Genomic DNA, 15,205 nt, shown 5'->3' on the forward strand with positions numbered 1-15,205 from the left:
AAGATCTTATGAGATTTATAATATATTTTTTATTTATTTTTTATAAAAATATATATATACGTACTATAATAATATATCTTTATATATTACTATTAATATATATATCACACAGAATTATAACCATTATCATACTTGATTAATTCTTTCAATTATTCATAAATAATTTTATATTCAACATTATAATCATATATTATATATTATATATAATTTAAATTATATATAATATATAATACATAATAATTATTTTTTATGTTATATATAAATAATCTATTTTACACATACACACACACACACACATCTTTTCTTTTATCCCCTCGCATAAAATATAATACATCTCGAGAAAATAGCTAAGTTTAGTAATAGGTCTCGAACTCATAAATCTATGAACGTCCTTTAAAGATTTTCTTCCTATATTTTCTTCTACTTGCATCTCTCTCTCTCTCTCTCTCTCTCTCCATCTCTATCACTTTTAAGAATAAGAGCATCGAGGCAGACGTAACAATAAGACACCCTCCATTGTTCGATGAAACCTTCGAAACTCATCTCTCGCGACCGACTTTCGGAAAAACTTTCCACCATCCAATGAGGACAATCGCACAATTACATATACATATTTACACATTACACACACACACACATTTACATACATAAACGTATGTATAATGTGTACGTGAAAAGCACTATATATATTCAACGCGAATACGTGATACCGACTAAACACGTGACTTGTAAATATTTCGACGATGCAACGCTCACCCTCTTGTTACCCCATCCATTCACCCTCTTGTCTGTTTTAACCTCTCACTCTCACAACTATCTCCAACCCCTTCTCTCCTCTCCCAAACCCAATCCAAGCGGATACCATTCGTTTGAAAGATAAAGAAGAACGAAAATGTATTTCAACATTGACGTACTTACTTACGTTTGTCGTTTAATTCAAGGGGAGAATTTGTGCAAGTTTTTTTTTCTTTTCTTTTTATTTTTTTATTTTATTTTCTTTTTTTTCTTTTTTTTACCTCTTTCCTTTTTTTCCAATCGATACGATCTTCGTATCTTTTAACGTCGAATACGTTCGTTTCTTTTAACACGACGAGAACAACATCATCTCTTTGCCGTTCTATTTTAAAATTCTGCTCTTCTCTCTTTCAATATTTTTTTTTCTTCTTTCCTTTCTCTTTTTCTTCTTTTTTCTTTTTCTTGTTCCTCTTCTTCTTCTTTCCCTTCTCCCAACCAAGTAGATATTTTCTCTTTGATCATCACGATTTTCTTGAAAGGTGAACTGATAAGATACCTCGTTTTTTACTTTACCTATGAATATTTCTTACATATTCTGTTCGTATAAAGAATTATATATTTATATTACGTATTAGACATAGATACATACATACATATGTATTATACATATATACATACATCTCGATCAATATTAGTATTAATATACGAGCGTTAAATTACGATGGATTATCTTATTTTAATTCGTTTTCTCTTTTTTCTATATTCTTTTTTTTTTTTTTAACTTTACTTCTCATCTGTTCATTTATTTTTTTCATTCTCTTTATTTTCCACTTTCTCTTTTCTCTCTCTTTTTTTTTTTTTATTTTACTTATTATTCATTCTTCTTTTCATTCTTTTTATTTTCTTTTTTTTCTTCTTTCTTAACTTCCTTCTACATATTCCTTTTTTCTCTATTTCATTCGATTTATTTGATTCATTCATTGATTTATTTATTTTTGTCTCTTTGAAACAACGTTAAACCGAAAGAAACACGAGAGATTAATTAACGCGTCGTATATGTCCAGCCGATTTAAATGTTTTTATCACCCGATATTCGAACATGAAGCGCAACGATTACGAGCTTTCGTTTTGACGTTTTAAGCGTTCCGGCTACGTGGTTTCGCGCAATTACTTTACAACCCAGTACCACCCACTTCAACCTCTACCTTCACCCCTATACCCTATCCCCCGATTGCCTGATCCCCCAATTTCTATTCGCGAAACTCGTTTCCATAGGTATAGATGTTAACGCCTTGCGGATCGAGCGTATGTAGAGAACAATATAGTATATATTTGAAAATCGCGGGTAGATTCGAAACATGGGGGTTGACTGACTGTTAGGTACACGCCAACGTTGTAGGTAGTCATTTAACCAACGATCGATCAAGGATTCGTTCGACGTCATTCTATTTTACGTTCGATCGATCAACGTCGGCCGGTCACGTGACTATCCTTCCTACACCCCTCACCCTTTCACCATCCATTCCAAAAAGAAAAAAGATCGAACGTTCCTACGTTATACCGTGTAGCTTGTTTTTGTCAAAGAAATTCTTCTGCGTCTTCTTTTTTTCTTTCTTTTCTTTTCTTTTCTTTCTTTTCTTCTCTTTTTTCTTTTTCTTTTCTTTCCTTTTTTTTTTTTTTTTTTTTGTTTTCCTTTTTTTCTTTTCTTTTTCCTCTTTTTTTTTTTATTTTGGATAACCCTTTTTTACCGCCGTAGCGCCATTAACGTTTCATCGTACGTTTTCTCTTAGAATAATCAATTTCGTTGTTCTAACGAGAAGTTTTCGCTCTGATTTATCTCCTTTCTTCTTGGCTTTCTATCTTTTTTTTTTTTTCTTTTCTTTTTTGTGTTTTTTTTTTTAGCGTTCTTTTTGTATTTCGTAGGAAATCAATGATTTTAGGATCGTTATTAATAGGTTTGGTTCGTCTCGCGAGGATTCTATTGTATTAGTTTTTTCTTACTGTAGTTTGATGTTTTAATTGGAAAAAGAAATGTAATTATCAGATCAATGAGATCACTGAGAACATAAAATATTATATATGAATACGATATCATACATAAAATATTATATATGAATACGACGAAAATGAATAATCATGTATAAGTTTTTATTATAGAGATAATAACTTATTATTACTTACATTAATCATGGTTAATTATCAAACCTCGTTGATTATGTAAAGTGTATATTATATATACCATACATACCGTTAATACAAGGCCAATTTATTTTTAACCATGTTAATTTTGTACAATGAAAGTGTAATATTTCTTTTTTTTTTTTTTTTTTGTTATATAACAAAAATTATCAGAATCTCTCTATACGACATAACCCTTATTAAACGAGTGTATAATATTCTCGTAGCTTTATAAACGAGTTGGAACTCTCCAGTTAGGAAGAGAAAAATTAATTGCGCGTCAGGCTATAATTAATCCGTATAATCTGATTATTAAACTCTCGTGTCTTTTCTTCTGACTTACGGATAAAATGCGTTCCTCGTTATACGATAATGTGATTGAAACAAACGACGTTAATTTTTATCCTTTTTTTTTTCTCTTTACTTCTCTCTCTCTCTCTCTCTCTCTCTCTCTCTCTTTCTTGGTCTATGTCTATCTCTCTATTTCTGTCTTTCTATCTCTCTCTCTCTCTCTCTCTCTCATTAACTGAAAGCTACGGTCAGCTGGGAACGTTAATAAAATTATAAAATAATACAACACGATAGAACGATATTAATCTACGTATATAGTTTATACATACTCACATATGTATATATACACACACACACACACACATATATATGTCTTACACGTACTTACATGTTATAAAATATATAACACCGACGTATGTAAAAAGCCAACATCGTTTCCCGTTGCTTGGACGACATTAATAACGCGATTTAGTGAATTAAACGGATGAACAAAATCGAGGAAATTCACTGACGTAAAAGATGGGATAAAAGAGAGAGGCAGAGAGAGCAAGAGAGACAGACAGACAGAAAGAGAGAAAATGGGAGCTAACAATTTCGTTGTGCGTTTCTATTCGTTAGACGATGACCTTTATTTGTCAAAAAAAAAAAACATACACACACACACATACACACAGAGGAAAGATTTCTATCCTTTTATAATAATCGTTACGTAGATTTTGACGATGCATGGAAAAACCGATTGTTATCTCTTATTAAGTCCTACCTCTTCCCTCTCTTCCCCTTCTCTTCCTCCATATAACCCCTATAACCCCTTGTAACGAGTCATCATCTGCCCATCATGCTTCATCTCTCTGTTTGCTTGTTACTGCAATGGAATATTTACGATCCAACGTCATAAAGTCGTGATTAATCGAAAGAAACGATTTTCGATACGTTTTCCAGGAGATTAATTCCTATAGCAATTTCTCTTCGTTTCATCAATGTCACGTTCGCGGTTAGAAACTACGATAGAACGATGATTCTCTCCTCTTGTTAACTATGTACATAGAGATCTTCTCTCTCTCTCTGTCTCTCTCTCTCTCTCTTTCTCTCTCTCTATCTTGAATTTAGCTATTTTTCTTGATAATCTCGTGTCAACCGATAGAATCATTTAATCGAACAAATTTCTAAAGGGACAGTTAACAGTTTCTCCTTCGAGTAACTCTATCAAATGTGAAAACGAAAAGTGTAAATCGAAAGAGAGAGAGAGAGAGATGAAAAGGGAAATTAGTTTCCTTAGTACGAAATAACATCGTGTTCGTAGAAAGGTTGAAAGCAAATAAAGCTAGAGGTTTTTGAGAAATTAGAATACTAAGCGTCTAGAACGGTATGCTTGTTAAAAGTCGTTTTTCCGTGGGAAACCAAGAAGGAGGACTTTGTTTTAGGATTTCAATGGGGTGAAACGAGCCAGAAACTCGTGAAAAGTCGAAAGCATGAGAATGAAGAGCGCTTGAACGAGGATAAAGGTGGAAGGGAAAAAATGAATGAAGAGAGAAAAATTGAGCAATTCCGTATGTACGTGTATATATCTATGTTTGTATGTATGTATATATATATATATATATATATTTGTATTTGGATTTTCTTGGCACGTTGCCGCCTTTATCTACCAACGATAATTGGCTCCGTTGACCCTAGTTGATACTTTCTAAATAGAAGGCCATTTTAATGAGTAATAAAAGAGAAATGATATCTCGTCAGGTTCGATTATTCGATATATTCGACGTTCGATCGATTTCGAACGATAAATAAATGCAATTATTGCTTAGGACGATCTTCTATTCAAACAACAGGTTGTATCGTTTGTCTTATATCTTTCGATATCGTTAACGAAAATATTATTCTTCATGGAATAAGTTTTAAATAATTTTTAAAGAGCTTTCCATTTCGTTGTTCTACAACGTATACATATATTTTATTTCGTATCATTATTTTTCGACGATTATATTTTCGATGCTCTCTTTAAAAGAAAAAAACAAAAGTTATTCTCTTTAACAAATCTTTTAATCAATTCCAATTGAAAAACAATTGGATATCATGGTTTAAACAATTTTATTCGAAAAACTATTAATAAGATATACATCGTTTGCATGGATCCTCGTTGCAAATTTTTATTTCTCATTACAATGAAACTATTCGAATAAGTTTACTGTTTCTGTTTTACATATAATTTATTCTTACGAGTCCGTACGACGTACGATCAAAATATATTCATGGTAAAATATATTCAAGTTATAATATCATTCTACCGAGTAAAAGTTTAAAGGACAATCTAGTCGCGCAATCGAGATCCATCTTTTGTATTAACATTTTTCTTCTTTTTTTCTTTTTTTTTTGAAAATCTTTTTAAAAGAATTACTTCGAACAAAAAACTTTATCGCGCTTTCCTTTCGACGGGATAATAGGTATTATCCTGTTCCTTTGAATTCTATTCGAAAAGAACGCTTTATTGTTCGCCCTCTTTTCTTTTTTACTTTTTTTTTTCTATTTTTTTTTTTTTCTAATAAATCATTCCAATCACTTTGATCTATTCTTTTAAAATCAGTCAGAATATATTTTCGATTATAAAGAATTATTTTTTCTTTTTCTTTCTTTCTTCTTTATTGAAAACTACATATGTAATACTAATTATAAATATAATATAAATATAAAAATTTATATATATATATATATATATACACACACACACATTCGCCGCGTTGTCGAAATCATTTAATTTACAAGAATTTAATTTTATCGATAAGAGAAATCGATGTTAAATTAAATATCGCGTTTGTCGAGAAGATTTGAGTTTTCACATTGAAAAATACAAACGTTTTTCGAAAAATGTTCAATTATCACGAATTAACGTTTTCTGTTAAACAATCGTCCCATTCGAAAAACTTAATGATAACTTTTTCATTTTATTTATTTTATTTTTTTTTTCTTTTTTGGAGAAAGAAGAAAAGGAAAATATTTTATGAAAAAAAAAAAAAAAGAAAGGAAAGAAAAAAGATATAATTAATATATTACGATTTAATTAACATTATTAGATTTATTAATATAAGATATGATTGATACATTAATATTATAAATATATACTATTAATATATTACTTCCTCGAATAAAAAGAAAAGAATAAAACCTAAAAGAAAAAGGAAGAAAAAAATTATCCGAGCGAAAGCGACGGATCATTTAAGTTCGGTGAGAATCCTCGAGAGAAATCAGTTTCTTTTCTTCTTTACTTTTTTTATCTTCTATTTCGTCTTCGTCGAGGCGAGATATGATTTACTCGATCGTGCCGTGGGATTTTAACGAACGCTATGGTGATACTGGCTGCCATTGCAATCTAGTAGCGAGTTAACCCTGATTAGCCTTTATATTCGTAACAAGTGTACGCGAGCCGACCGGATGAATACGATTCCGCGAAATGACCTCTAAACCTTGTTTAACGCTTCATAATTCATTGGAAATCGTACTATCCAATTGCGTTACTTGAAACGTGTAAAAAAAAAAAAAAGAGAGAGAGAGAATGCATACGTACGTATAAGAAGAAAAAAGAAGAAAAGAAAGTATAATAAAAAAGAAACAAATAATCAGAATAAAATCATTCCTCCAAATCGTTCTTTTTTTGTTCGAATTCGTTTCGCGAATTTTTTTTGTATAGAAAAGAAAACAATATATAAATGTTACATACGTTTGAATAAGTTAGAGATGGTGAACTGTAGTGTGATAGTGTTAGAAACGAAATATATTTTAATTATATCAAATCTACGTGTTGAATATGATAGAATTGTAAGAATAGTCGGAATCATTCTTCCCTCCCTATCATTCTTTATTCCCACCCCCCGTGTCACCCAACTCCTACTACATATCTACTGTGTAATTAAGATAATCCGAAAGTACCTGCACGTGCACCTCTTTAATCTTAAAAATACCATAGGGTTTTTATTTTAGAACAGGGATAGAGCGAGAGAGTACGTACGTGTGTATATGTGTGTGTGTGTGTAGAAGAGAGAGAGAGAGAGAGAGAGAGAAAGTAAACGTGACCGTAGAGGGTGTTTAAAAAAGTTTTAAGGAGGAAAAAAAAAAGAAAAATGATTAAAGATACGTCGATGGAAAATCTTAACATTTATTCTTTATTTTAAATCTGAAAAAATGTTTAGATATGATAAAAATAATCGAAGAATATTACTTTTTAATTTTATTCTATTATATATATATATATATATGTATGTATTATATGTATATGTATATATTATATATATGTATTTTATATATATATATATTTATATATGTATGTGTTTTATAAATACTGTTTAGGATGCGTGAAAGAAACGAGTGTGAACGATGTATATATGGAAACAGATAAAGAATGTTTGGACAAAGCGATAATATGTACGGCGCGAATGAAAAATATTAGAACTAACGATAAATTCTTCTCATGAATTTTATAAGAACGATGAACACACACGGTTAAATATATCTACATATCTATATCTATATTCGTGCGAACGAATGGTCTTTATTAGAACAGAAGTCTATTTTTTCCTCTCGATTTTATGATGAATTTGATTAACCTGAATTACAAATAAAATTAAAAAGTAAAATAAATTTGTTTCTTTATTATTATTATTATTATTATTATTATTTAACAAAGAGCAAGATCAGGCATTTTCAAGATCCACCGATCGAAAATATCTTTAAAAAGATTCAAAATTATCGAATAGAATCAAGTGCGAGATTAACAAAGTTTTAGTTTTATTGTTAAAATGAATGAAATCAATCCGTCAATTATTACCAAAGTATTTATTAATAAAGAACGAAAAAAAAAAGAAAGAAAAAACAGAAAAAAGAAAAAGATAGAATAGACGTTCTAATCCAACGATTAGATACGAAAAAAAAAATAAACCACTCAAATATTCTGTCTTTTCTATTCAAACAGAATGTTAATAATACTGTTACGTGTTGGCAGGCTAACGCACGAGTACAAAGAGCTATGCCCAACCAACCCAGGCACAGGCATTCCAAATAAATACACATTCTCCTTAAACGTATGTATGTATGTATGTGTGTGTATATCTGTATATTTGTATGCATGTATATACGTACGTATGTATGTATGTATGTATGTATGTATGTAGAAATAGCACGAAAGCTTATTTCTTTGCTGTCGTATACGATGTTACGCTGTCACCCTCACCCCCTTACTCCCACCCTCAACACATTTTTCATTTTATTAAAAAATTTGCTATAACGCGTTAAGCCTTGCTTCTTTCCTTTTTTTTTCTTTTTTTTTTTCTTTTTTTTCTTTCTTTTTTTGTTGTTGTTTTTTGTTATTGTTTTTTCCTTTTGTTTTGTTTATTTGTTTGTTTGTTTGTTCGTTTCTTTGTTGTTGTTGTTGTTGTTTTTTTTTTCTTATTTTTTAATATTTTTTTTCATTAAAAATTTAATTACGACACGGCGACTCGACCGATTTTATACGATATTTAATCGCACTCTCCCATATATACCTTTGATATCAGTTTTGTCTATCCTATCTTTCTTTCTTTCTTGTTTTTTCTTGTAATTAATTCTCCGCACGAATTATACGACGTAAATTGCTTTAAATTTGTAAGATTCAAGCATGAAATATCTTACGCGTTATTATCGTTAATGACAAGTATCGATGAAAGTTGCACGTTATCAACATTTATAAATGAGACTATATAAAAAGAATCTTTTCTTTTTTTACATTGTACTCGATCGAACAACGAAGTCTGACGATGACAATGAAGTATGTATTCTGAACTGAAATCGATATAAAATATCTCCGTTCGAAAACTTTGCAAATCTCATTTCAATCAATGACAAATATCGTTTCTTTTTTTATTAATATAAATTTTTTGTTGTTGCTGCTTTCGTTCAATCAAAAATCATGTAGAAATCACAAACGTTTATTGCATTAAGAAAATACAAAGAGGATATTATTTTGATCCGTTATTTATGGAGACACCTTATATACAGCTGACGTTTCTATCATAAAAGAAAAAGCAAACATATTTTTTACATACGTTTGCTGACGACAGAGCTATTATTTTAGCTATCGGGAAATTCAAGATAACATTACACATATATATTAGAACAACATCTGATAAAACTATTTTGAATATTCGCGAAACAAAAACTTTGATAGATAGATAGAAAAATATATTACATTTGCATTAAAGGAAAGATATTTAAAAGTTTCTGATATAATTCTGAACAATATTATCATATATCTGAAATATATAACGTAATTGGATTCTCTCGGTTAAAATTAAAACTATCGTATGCATATTTATTATTTAAATAGAAAAATCGATCAAATAAAAAATATTCAACGAGATAAAAGTAATTATGATTTTGAAGTAATATGTAAAAGGTGAAATCTTAGAACGTTTTCAAACTTATATTTCAAAATTAAAAGATATTACTTTTTTATTTATTATACGTATTTCTTTTTTGCAATGTGCATAGGGTTTATTTATTAATTATAAAGAACTTATGTACTATCGTATGTATTTGTGTAATAACGAAATTCCTTAAGACTATGAAATTAAATCATATATATATATATATATATTTTTTTAAAAAAGTATTTTTATCGTATAACTCAACAATAATCTGCAAATAAATACAATGTGATGCTTAATTTGTATATATATATATATATACAATATATATACATAAATAATATATATTATAATTTATTATATATTAATATTATTTATATATAATATACATATTAATAATATTAATAATCAATTAATAATTATAATACTAACAATAATAATAAAGAACCGTCTAATCAATCTCAATTAAAAAATAAATAAATAAATAAATAAATAAATAAATAATAATGATAATACTAAATAAAAATCTTTATATGAATACGAAATTATGAATTTGATATTGCGTACGTGTAACATCGTGAACTATTGCAAACAAAGTCAGGTATGCTCTTTCCCGACACTCCGACAAACGGTTTATCGAGAATCTCTATTCGTTTGTAGAACTTACATACTGCAGAAGAGATATACGACTATACGAACTATTATATAGACCTCATATTACACAAATGCCTCGGGTTCAAAACAGAAACTAACTGTTCGAGGATATGACGAACTAAAAGGACAACATATTCGCAAAACTTGATACTGAGAAAAGCATCCTAAGAGAAAATTTTAGAACCGACGTAAAATCTACGATTATTAAAGTTAATATCAACGCTTATGATGTTGTCCAACAAAGTTTTCATAAAGCATACTTTTTCATTATCTTTATTCTGGTAATTTTTATATTTACTTATTTATATCCTTCAACGAAATTCTCACGTTGCAGAAAAAAAAAAGAATTGTATGTGATAAGAAATAAAAAAAAAAAAAAATGAAATTACATGGGTTCTCGTGAGTGTTGAAAAAACAAAGTGTTTGGGAAATTTTTGTTTTCTTTTTTCTTTTTTTTCTTTCCTTTTTTTCTCAGAGAAAGCAAAATGAATCGAAAGATATAATAAATTCTACGGTGTCGAATTATAAGTATGAAAAATATTTTCTTTCTCGTCCGATTTGATCACATGAAGTTTAATGTAATGATATCTTTCGACAGTCTTTTAATTTCCTTGAAAGAGAATAAAATGTTATTAAAATTCTTGCGATATCAAGAGCGGTTCGTTGGAATTTTGGTTTGAAAAATTTCGTAAAAAAATTAGGCTCGTTTTTTGAAACGAACTCTCGCATTTCTTTTTACCCAAAATTTAAACGTTTGAACTACTCGAGGACAAGCGTTGAAAATTAAAATTGGAAAGAAAAAAAAATAGACTGAAAACTGAACAAGAAAAAAGAAGAAGAAAAAAAAACAAACAAACAAAACAAAAAGATGTGTCAAAAGGCTCGTCGTTTGCGAAGGCTTCTTGGATTTTCGCGGAGAGATCGACGACGCGATCTTAAAGATTATCGAATCCAATGCGTGACCGGATTGGACGAAAAAAAACAAAATAATTAAATAAAGAAAAATTCTCCAATTTTTTGTTTTTTCATACGTTACATACAAAAAAAAATGAAAGATCAAGAAACAACGTAGAATTATTATATCGAAAAACTGTGATTTACTTCAGTGCGACTTTCAAAAAAAGAAAAAAGAAAAAAAATCGTACTATTTTTCCGAGATGACCGATTAATTTTTTATTTTTTACTTTCTTTCTTTTTATATCATTTTTTGTCGAAACAATAACAACGAGATCAATACGAATCGATACGATTTCTAAACATAGTTTAATAACGATCGTCTGTTAGAATTAAATCGTAAGTAAATATCGAATCGCGTTAATCGTAAACAAGGTTAAAGTTTTCTTTTCGCAGAACAATTCCAAATTCTTTTCGGAGTCCTCGATATTCGAAAAGAGAATAGTTTGACGGTTCGCCTATCATCTGGAATGTCATTCGCGCGAGATATCTCGAAGCACTCGAGCATTATGAACTTCGGGAATCTTTCGAATGATTCGAGTGGCTCTTTCGAGTGACGATAAAGACGTTACTATAATAGTTCGATAGTTCTCGCTGACTGACGCAAGATCTTCCGAGTTAAATTCGTCTCTTGTTCGCCGTCGTCTGTCTCTGTCATATCGGGATTTGTCAAGAAGAAGGATTGATTCGGTCGGTGGATGAAAATTAAGGAAAGAAATAAAAAAAGAAAGAAGTTTAAAAAATTAAAAAAAGAATTTTTTTAAATGTCCATAGTAGAATTACAACTTGAAACGTGGAACTTTAAGAACCGATAATAAATCAGAATTATTTAAACATTAAGGAACACGCGTTAGAGAGATATACGGGTCGTTAATTAATTCTATGTCACGTTTTGAACCTCACGCAGTCCCTCTCTCAATCTTCTTTTCCCGTTGATCTTGATCATCATTAACGCGAATTTTCTCTGACATTTTCAAAATATTCAAAGTTTCATCAACGGTTAGAATTTCGAGGTCGGGAATTCTCCTAGAACGGCTAATTGTTTTTGACGTCATAAATCATGGATCGTTGAACGGCCATCCAACAAGGGGCCCATGCCAACGGACGTCCGAAAGTTTTCGGAAAAACGTGATGTTGCTAAAATAGAGAAATGAACAGAGAGAGAGAGAGAGGAAAATGGTGAATGCAAGCTGTGACGTTGCTAAATCTCGACTTTGACTATGTTAATGCACGTTTCCTCGTGGATTGCATAAGAAGCTTCTAGCTTTCGTTCATATCCTTTTTTTAATAGAACGGGAATAAAAAAGAAAAGGAAAAAAGAATATAAAAAAAAACCATTTGAGAAAAACTATACGGAGGATCGTTTATCTGAGAATGAATTATATATAGATTTTCCTTTCTCTTTGTCTGTCTATTTGAGAAAAAATCTATTTGAGAAAAACTATATCGAGGATCGTTTATCTGAGAATGAACTATATATAGATTTTCTCTCTCTCTCTCTCTTTTTCTTATCTTATCCAGCAAAAAAATAAATCTTCTTTTTTCGAAAAAGAGATCTTTTTTTCCCCCTTTTCTTTCTTTTTCTTTTTCTTCTTCTCTCCTCCAATTGAAAATCAATGCTTATCTCTTTCGAATCGAACGATTTGTTGCAACATCGTTTACAGATAAGTGCATAAAGAACTTCAGTACTTACTTACTTACTTACTTACTTACTTACTTACTTACTTACTTACTTACTTACTCTCTTTCATTTAAAGATATGACGCGATTGGCGAGTCAGAGAAGCTTTCTCTCGTTCTAATTTTCCACGTCGGAAACATTCCGTTGAAACTCTCACAGATTGATGGGATGGGGGTGGTAGTTGGTTGAAGAGGGAGAACAGAGAAGAAGGAGGAGGGATGAAGAGGGAAAGAAAAAAAGGAAAGAACTCTCGGACAAATGAGAAATCTTCGTTGACGTGGACCAACCAACCAGGCAAACTATGCAATCCAAGCAACCTATCTAAAACTACTCCGAAGCGAATCTTTCGTGTGCTATTCCATCCAAATTAATTTCAGTCGTCCGAAACCACTGTGGAAAAGAGGGGTTTGTTCGGGGTGGGGATGAGGGGTAACAAGAGAGAAAGAAAATTATTATTCCGGTCCGTTATTGTCTTTTTAATCCGTTCGAAATAAAGTCGGAATTTTATAAGAACTTTCTTACTCGACCTTCTCTTTCTTTCTTTCTTTTTTCTTTCCTTTTTTTTTTTCTTTTCTTCTACCTAAACAAGATAGAGAGAGAAAAAATCCAATGTAAAGTTTGGTTCGTTTTGGTTTCATTCGTTTGGTAAATCGTACGTTTCGTTCGTTTAGTGAATCTCGTGATAGGTGATATCATTTTTTAAATGAAAGTTATTTCGATCGATATCGATACTATTGATGATGATTATATTCAATTTCAGAATCAATACCATAGTACTTAATCGAGAAGTATCGATATATATGTGTGTGTATTGAAATTTTAGTTACTTTGTATCAATTTTCAGTATTGATACTTCTGGAATCGATATCTAATTGAAATTCGTGTTTACATCGAATTAATAAACTTTTGTGTATCTCATTAAGCTATCGAGAATCGTTTGATATTTCTACCAAACTATCGATTAAAGAAAAAAACGAACGAACGAAAAACTACCTTAGCGAGTAACTAATAAAAATTTATTTAATAAGAGAAAGAGAAAGAGAAAACAAGTACGAATAAAAAAATAAAATGTAAGTAATTAAATTTTCGTAAAAATATTAAATGAAAGTATATCGTTGCGATAACTTTGAAATCGTCGATCGATAATTTCATAGAAATTAATCAAACAGAATTATCAATAATTTTGATATCTACGACTTAGATATTATTCGATACATAGTTATCGTAATTTGTCGACTGGTATCGATTTGTCACCGTTTTGATATCGAACTGTTCCTTTCCAAATAACTTTTCTAAATGATATTAATAATATAAAACTTCAATAATCGTTTCGTGATTCTGCCGAATCTCGTAATTCGTAAAATCTCGTAATTCAGAGGAAATCCCTGCAAATGTTTTCTTTTTTTTTTTTTTTGCTTTTTAAGTACTTTAAAATTCTCATATTTCGTAAACATATTTCGAAGCATCGTTGATGTAAACTAATAACTTGTCCAATACATACTAGTTATCATCGCGATGCATACGCGTATTTTATGCATGTAAATAAGAGATACAAGTATTTATGAAATCGGTAACAATCCGTTCGGTTTCGCAATGCAGTATCTAAAAAAAAAAAAAAATTAGAAGAAGAAGAGAAAAAAAGAAATAGTAGACGAGAAAAAAATAATAAAAGAAGAGAAAGGTAAATAAAAAATAAAGAATAAAAAAAACCAAAAGAGAGACGAATAAAATAAACGAAACAAAAAAATATATATATATATATATATATAACGAGTGAAAATATTTCTTCAATGTTATCAGATTTTCCTCTCGCGTTCGATAGCCTTTCCTCCGTTGGAATTCGTAACTACGTCACGAAAACGACGATTTTGATATCGAAAGGGGAAAGGATCGAAGCGCGTTGAGAATAACGAGACACCAAACTCTTTTCTTTCGATCTATTTTCAACACAAGTGATATATATATATATATATATATATATATATATATACACACGCATGCACACAGTATTTACTTGTGTGTATTGTGTATGTGTGTGTGTAATATAGTCAGTCATATTTCTGTTTTTATAAATATTTATTATACCCAGCGCATGTCAGGAATATATGTATATGTATATTTATATATAGTGTGTCCCTAACGAAAACTGTCCACCAGGATTTTTCTAACGATTCTTTTTCTTTTTGCTCTTCTTTCTTTTTATTTTTTATTTTCTTTCTTTCTTTCTTTTTTTTTCTTTCTTTCTTTATTTTATTTCGAAAAAAGAAACAACGTGACAGGTCAATTTTGTTTTCGAAGGGATGTCGGTTCTTATCATAAAT

The 15,205-nt window shown here is 29.9% G+C and overlaps 1 protein-coding gene across 11 annotated transcripts in view; it reads left to right on the plus strand.

Annotated features, from left to right (window-relative positions):
- The window catches only part of LOC127071501 (growth factor receptor-bound protein 14-like), a 423,968-nt gene that overhangs the window by 79,340 nt on the left and 329,423 nt on the right, over positions 1 to 15,205 (plus strand). For 5 of the 11 annotated variants that reach the window (XM_051010828.1, XM_051010822.1, XM_051010826.1 and 2 more), the window contains one exon: positions 8,198 to 8,276. The exons of 4 other annotated variants lie outside the window; for them this stretch is intronic. Coding sequence is in view for 1 of the 7 variants with exons in the window: in XM_051010819.1 (XP_050866776.1) it covers positions 4,724 to 4,758 (35 nt within the window). In the remaining 6 variants the exon portion in view is untranslated. Of the gene's footprint in view, positions 1 to 4,425; positions 4,759 to 8,197; positions 8,281 to 15,205 lie in introns of those variants that run through there. 2 more of the 11 variants (XM_051010825.1, XM_051010819.1) reach the window with 2 other exon arrangements.

This window comes from Vespula vulgaris, chromosome 22 (assembly GCF_905475345.1).
Source record: "Vespula vulgaris chromosome 22, iyVesVulg1.1, whole genome shotgun sequence".
NCBI lineage: Eukaryota > Metazoa > Arthropoda > Insecta > Hymenoptera > Vespidae > Vespula > Vespula vulgaris.